Here is a 7,015-nt window from a genome sequence, read left to right on the forward strand (position 1 = left end):
GTACCCAAAAGTGAGCAAAGCCTGACAAAATCGGCAAAAACCTCAATTTGTGGATGTCCTCATTTGTAAAACTGTTAAAATAAAGTAAACAAGTTTTTTTTAACTTATGAAATTGTAAAAATGCAGAAAGTTTTCTGTGAGGGGTAGGGTTATGGGTAGGGGTGGGTTTAGGTTAAAAAGTGTATAACTATCTGTATATAAAAACGTGTACTGGAAGCATTGACCAAAATGGTCAAATTTGCATGGGTTACCGGTGCTTGATGCCTTACACAGCTCAAAAAGGCACATGCTGACAGCAATTGAGGCAGGTTTCCACTAAGACGAGTAATAGGATTGTCAACCCTTACCACAGGAACATTAAATTGACACATTGTCAGTTTAGTCAACCCTCTACATTGCGAGTAAATCACTCGCATATGCGACTAAATCTTACTCTGGGCGACTAAATGATGTCTAATATTAGCCAATTGCTAATACATTCTCAGATTTTATTCGCCAGTGTGTGAGTTGGAGGCTAAGTATTAAGTTTAGCACAGATATATATTCACTCGCCGAACACTCTGACCGAGCGCTTCAGAGTTTCTCTCTCCGTCAAGTGATCTGTGCTATTTTACAGTTCATCTCAATGGATGTGCAGCGCACCTGTATTCAACGTACCGTAAACTCTAGTGTGAAGGCGCATAACTCGCCGTCGCTTTGATTCACACACACGCAGCGAGAGAGAGAGAGAATTGACGCGCTACATGTAAACGATATTCTTTGTTGTATTTTCGCTGTCAAATTAACGGAGTTCCTTTGGAATTCTTCAGCGTTTAAGAACTGCCGCGTTCTCCGGTAGTGGGCGGAACTAATGCGCAAACGGCAATCTCATTGGCTGGTGCTCACCTATTATCATCCCTGTTTGGCTTATCTGAAGGACATTACTGGACCCTTACTAGACCCCGTGCAGTTTGCTTACCGAGCAAACAGGTCCGTGGATGATGCAGTCAATATGGGACTGCACTTCATCCTGCAACATCTGGACAAACCAGGAACTTATGCAAGGATCCTGTTTGTGGACTTCAGCTCCACTTTCAACACCATCATCCTGTATACCCTCCTGATTAAACTGAAGCAGCTCTCTGATATACATGCACAAACCTGTACATAAATCTCCTGTTCCAGATGTATAGCACATTATTATTATTATTATTATTATGTCATATATGCATGTGCCATTTATATATATATATATATATATATCAGTCTGGCGAGTAAACAAAAACCTTTACTAGCCAATGACAATTCAATTGCCAAGGTGTTCGTAGAGGGCTGTTAGCTGTGCTGTAAATTAAGATTATTATAATATTTTTCTAGATTTTTTTGATTTTTGTCTGGGAAATATTACAATAATAATACTTCCTTTTTTTATTACTTAGTAATAATAATAATAATAATCATGCTTTTTAATGTGCATAAAAGGCAAAAACTGTATTCAGCATTGATAAGACATGTTTTTTGCACCGAATCAGCATATTAGAATGATTTCTGAAGGATCATGTGACACTGTAGAGACTATAGTAATGGCTGCTGTAAATTTCTCAAATTTGAATATCCTCAATTTGTATGCAATAGACTTTATTTAAAATACAAATGTTAAAACTTCTGATTGTATGATAATCAGAGGTTCATTTTGGAGTGTCAAATCCAATATATTTTATTATAAGTTTTTAACAAATTTTAATTCAAAACCAGGTAGTATGCAGTGCTCACTTGGAAGTCATTCAGTGTTAAATGACACTCATCTTCTCCCCAGCTACGACAACCGCTCTTCAGACCGCAGGCCTTACGACAGACACTACGGCGAGAGCTATCGGCGCCTGGACCACAGCCGCGACCGGGACAGGGATTGCGATAGGGAACACGGGACGCCGAGCAACTACTACTCCCGCGATGCCTTGCCCAGCTATGACTGCCGCCGGGGCCGTGACCGGGAGCACGAGGACTCGTACCGGAGGAAAGGCAGCAGGCGTAAGCACAAACGAAGGCGGCGTAGAACCAGGTCCTATAGCCCATCGTCCTCGGTGAGTACTTCAATACCCGAGCCTGCTCTTTCCCACCCCCAAATCCTTTCTTCTATCTCTACCTCTACACGCTCCTGTCTTTCTTTCTCCATAATGCTTTTCTTTTCCACAGCCCCAGGATTGGGTAAGTATGAACTCCTTTGTTTTATGTTCTTCTTTTTGTTGACGTTTTGTCTTTTTTGATAGTGATAGTCCGAGTCTTGGCTTTCAGTGTTAGCCCCATCTGTAACATTAAATAGTGAGACTCAATCCAATATACATTAATGTTAATATAAGTAGTGAATAGCTTTGTTGGGAGAGCCTCCGTAATTAATATCTCATAACTTTCATCCATTCTTTATCTTGCTATATCTGCACACCTATATAACTCTTTCACACAGTTTAGATGTCACAAAAGAGATTTTTTTAAATGAAAGCATATAAAGTTGTTTCATAATTTCAGCTCTTTTTCATTTTATTTCCAGTCTCCCACTAGAGCAACATTTTATTTGGAGATGTTATGGATGTAATAGTTGTGAATTAGCAATGCCTTTACTCATGTGCTCTTCTGTGAGTAAATGTTGATGCAGGTTGCTTTTTGTGACTTTTTGTCAGGGTTGCTAGGCAGAGGGATGAGGGGAGTCTGAAAGCAAGCAAGCAAGAAGGGAGGGGTAAAATGTTATCTTTGACTTGATCCCTTGCACTATATCCCTATCGTTATATATATCTTCTCACGTGGTGTCATACGAATCGCCCCATGACCACCAAACCTACCTACAACAACTACAACACTGCTCATCTTCGACGCCGTGGCTACGGCTGCCCCCCTCCACTCTCCCCGCTCCACCCACCTCCCCTCCTCCCTCTGCGGTCGTGGCGTGACCTCTGACCTGTGACCCTGGCCGGGCCGAAGCAGCGGAGTGACAGCGGGACGAGGGCACTGTGTGTGCGGGACGACGAGGAGGGTCACCTGATCTGTCGGAGTGGCGACGTCCTGCAAGAGAGATGTACACACTGCCACTACTACTACTCCTCTACTCCTATATATCGTAACCTTTCTCCCTATCAGTACCAGCACACAGCAGACAAACACAGGGGAGGGCAGGAGGTCATGATCATGATGTTGGTGGTGACGATGACGCTGTCGTAGAATGTTCTCCCCTTTTGCCGGAACAGGCAAGGGGGAAGGCATGTCCAACATGTCTTTCGTAGCTCCTTTATTTATTATTTTCAGTGGGTTTGGGCTGTTTGTGTTGCTGTGTAGAAGAATTATGATCCTTTTTAATTCCTGACTGCCAGGTTCCCAGATTTAGCTTTTCCACGTCTCCATAATGTGCGTTTTATTCTGGTCTTGTTGCAGCAATTGGCTACATCAAGATTCACATTGCGCCTATGCTGTCAATCATTTAGATTTAAGGATACGATTGCTCTGTGACATTCGCCATATTTCCATAGTCTCTGTGCATGTCATTTTTCATAGAATATACAGTAATTTTTACTTTTTGAATTAGCTTAAAGCAGTCCCATAGTTTTAAAATCGTTTAGTGAAATTTTTTTAATCTAATAAAGACCGCTTTTTTTTTTTTTTACAGAAATGTAGACTATTTTTATTGTTGGAAAAACGTGCCGTTTTTTCAGACCATGTTTACATTATTCCTTTCATCAAGTTTGTGCATATTGCCACTTGTCAGATTTATTAATTTTTTTAGGTTAACCCGTATAGATAGTCACAGTTTTGGTTAAAAATGTGATTTTAGGAAGCTTGTTTAGGATGGCTCTTTAAATACGCTGTCTAATTGCTCTCTTTACATCTCCCCTCCCCTTTCTCTACATCTTTTTCCCTCTATTTGTCTCTTAGATGAGATCGTCGGCACTTTGGGCGAGGGCACCTTCGGGAGGGTGATGCAATGTATTGATCATCGCAGGTGAGCGTCATCACTTGGCAACCAATCAGCTGCTTTATTACAAAACCAGCATGGTGTGAACTTCAAACGAAAAAATGTTGCTTGGCTGTTAAAATGTCTGTCTAGTTGTTAGGCTGGGAAATATCTGCTCTTGGGGCCAGAAATGCAGTGTGTGATTATTACAGGCAGCAAGAAAAGCAAGGGCTTATGGTTCCTTTAACAAAATATTCAGAAAAATAAGAACCATCCCATCTTTTGCCAGCGCTTTTATTGCTCTATAATGATTTTATTTGTGTCACCCTACAACAAACAAGAAATCTATTCACCATAGTCTCATCAATGTAGTTCATTTCTTCTACTGCTTATACATGTTTTCAATCTTGTTAGCGGTTAGAAAGCTAACTGCCAGAAGTGAAAACTGCAATGTTTGAATTAATGCTCTTCTGCTTGGTTAAGGGGTGGAGCACGCGTCGCTCTGAAGATCATCAAAAATGTGGAGAAGTACAAAGAGGCAGCCCGGCTGGAGATCAACGTTCTGGAACGAATCAATGAGAAAGATCCTGAGAATAAGAAGTGAGTTTGGATCAGAATCTTTATGAAATTAACATTTAACAAAATTTTGCATGTTTTGAGCAATCGCATATGCAGTACTTAAAGTATAGCGCATCTAGGTGCAAACTTACCTTGAGGTATACCGAAGACCACAGTATTGGTAGCTTGTTTACTAAATGTTGTATTCTTTTCTCTATTTCTCAATTCTTAGTCTGTGTGTCCAGATGTTTGACTGGTTCGACTATCATGGCCATATGTGTATCAGTTTTGAGCTGTTGGCTCTCAGCACTTTTGATTTCCTCAAAGAAAACAATTACCTGCCCTACTCCATCAGTCAAGTGCGTCATATGGCCTACCAGATCTGCCTAGCTGTCAAGTGTAAGTAAACACACTTTTTCAAAAAGCTCATTGAAGTTGGACTCCATTTGCTATGTACTGTATTAAAGGGCCAGTCCTACTTATGGTATTTATGAATATGCTGATTTGTTCTGTTTCTCCTTATTTGCAGTTTTGCATGAAAACAAATTGACCCACACAGACCTGAAACCAGAAAACATTCTATTTGTCATCTCTGACTTCACAATCACATACAATGTGGAGAAGGTAATGAAAGAGTTTGTCAATATTTGTGTGTGTGTGTTAACATTCTAGCATAAGCTGCTGAAAAATCTATTAGTTGACCACTAATATAGATTAAAAGAAAAAATGAAGGAAATGCATGATAATTGATGCCCCCCAATCTTTCTCTCTGTGGTAGAAGCGGGATGAGCGTACTGTGAAGAACACGGCAGTTAGGGTGGTGGATTTTGGCAGCGCTACATTTGACCACGAGCACCACAGCACCATTGTTTCTACCAGGCACTATAGAGCACCTGAAGTTATTCTAGGTAAGGACGATCATGCCAGGTGACTGACCAAACGGCATGTTTAAGCAGCACACAATGCTCTGAATGTAAATTTGAACTAAATAACTGGTATTGGCATGAAACGTGACTATTTAAGTCACAGGACAAGAATGAGTTAATCGCTGCAGCAACACAGATTAGCTTCTTCCTTTCCACCTCAAAGAATTTAATTAGAGCCACAGTGACTGCAGGGAATTGTCCAACGTAAGACTGGTTTCCATGAAAGCTTATACCCAACCTTAATCTGTTATGAAATATTATGTTATAAAAAATATGTTGCTTTGCTATAAATATAAATTAGTTAGTGGGCACTCTTACTTGTATGTACACTACCTATAAAAATGTTTGGGTTGGTAAGATTTTAAAATGATTTTGAAAGTCTCTTATGCTCGCCAAGGCTGCGTTAATTATTTATATTGTAAAAATATTATAATTTAAATGTTTTAATATATTTTAAAATGCATGTTATTTCTGTAATTGCAAAGCTGAATTTTCAGCATCATTATTCCAGTCTTTTGTCACATGATCCTTAAGAAATCATTCTGATATACTGATTTGCTGCTCAAGAAACATTTCTTATTATAAATGTTAAAAGTAGTTGTGCTGCTTTAGATTAATTTAGTGTGTCTTTGCTGGACAAAAGTATTAATAAAAAAAATTACTGACCTCAAACATTTTCAATGGTAATGTATAGATTTAATGCACCTGCACTCCTTGCAGAGATTCATAATTGCGATTTATTCACATTTTTGCAACTTTTGACCTTAACAGTTTGCACACTTGCTGCTGACTGAATATACTGTACAGTGTCCTGGTTATAAGGTTATGGTGCAGTAACATGATGTCACCATTAGATGACTCCATAACTCAGTATTAAACCCAGTTGTTTTTTCTTGCAGAATTGGGCTGGAGTCAGCCGTGTGACGTGTGGAGTATAGGCTGCATACTCTTTGAGTACTACCTCGGCTTCACTCTCTTCCAGGTACAAAATCTAACTCCACTACTTCCTTTTTCATGCCAGCTTTCTGAGTCATGACAGCAGATCTACACAGTCTACTAACTCTTGTTTATGTTCACTAAGCAGCTTAAGATCAGATAGACTCTGACCAAAGGGGATACAGGTGTGCACATAAGCACACTGAAGCCAAACACCTGCCATTAACACTTTGACCTCCGATGCGCTCACTAATTCTCTCTCTCTCTCACGCACACACAGATATCTGTACAGGAACATACAGTATGTGTTGCACCTGTATTGTGAAACCTGACAAAACAAGTCTAAATGTATAAAATGTTTAAATGTGTATCTAAATCTATATGTGTAAGAATCAAACTATGTCATGTTTATTCATGTTAATTTTTTATTTTTGCTTCTCAGACTCATGATAATCGGGAGCATTTAGCCATGATGGAGAGAATTTCAGGCCCTGTTCCTTCCCGTATGATTCGTAAGACTAGGTACGTTTTTGACACTGATTGGAATTTTCTAAAGCCTGTCTTCTAAGTATAGTTTCCATGTCTTTCTTGCTTACATGGTTGTGCGACTAAAATAATTTCTCCACCCCACAGGAAACAGAAATACTTTTATCGTGGACGTCTGGACTGGGACGAG

The 7,015-nt window shown here is 39.7% G+C and overlaps 1 protein-coding gene across 1 annotated transcript in view; it reads left to right on the forward strand.

Annotated features, from left to right (window-relative positions):
• Window positions 1-7,015, forward strand: part of LOC107693351 (dual specificity protein kinase CLK2-like) — an 11,285-nt gene that overhangs the window by 2,732 nt on the left and 1,538 nt on the right. The window contains exons 3-12 of the mRNA XM_016492697.1: window positions 1,796-2,063; window positions 2,959-3,049; window positions 3,901-3,967; window positions 4,403-4,519; window positions 4,710-4,876; window positions 5,007-5,101; window positions 5,256-5,385; window positions 6,303-6,385; window positions 6,782-6,861; window positions 6,973-7,015. Of these exons, the coding sequence (XP_016348183.1) occupies window positions 1,796-2,063; window positions 2,959-3,049; window positions 3,901-3,967; window positions 4,403-4,519; window positions 4,710-4,876; window positions 5,007-5,101; window positions 5,256-5,385; window positions 6,303-6,385; window positions 6,782-6,861; window positions 6,973-7,015 (1,141 nt within the window). The remainder of the gene's footprint in view (window positions 1-1,795; window positions 2,064-2,958; window positions 3,050-3,900; window positions 3,968-4,402; window positions 4,520-4,709; window positions 4,877-5,006; window positions 5,102-5,255; window positions 5,386-6,302; window positions 6,386-6,781; window positions 6,862-6,972) is intronic.

The sequence above is a fragment of the Sinocyclocheilus anshuiensis genome, unplaced genomic scaffold (genome assembly GCF_001515605.1).
Source record: "Sinocyclocheilus anshuiensis isolate Anshui unplaced genomic scaffold, SAMN03320099.WGS_v1.1 scaffold566, whole genome shotgun sequence".
Classification (NCBI taxonomy): Eukaryota; Metazoa; Chordata; class Actinopteri; order Cypriniformes; family Cyprinidae; genus Sinocyclocheilus; species Sinocyclocheilus anshuiensis.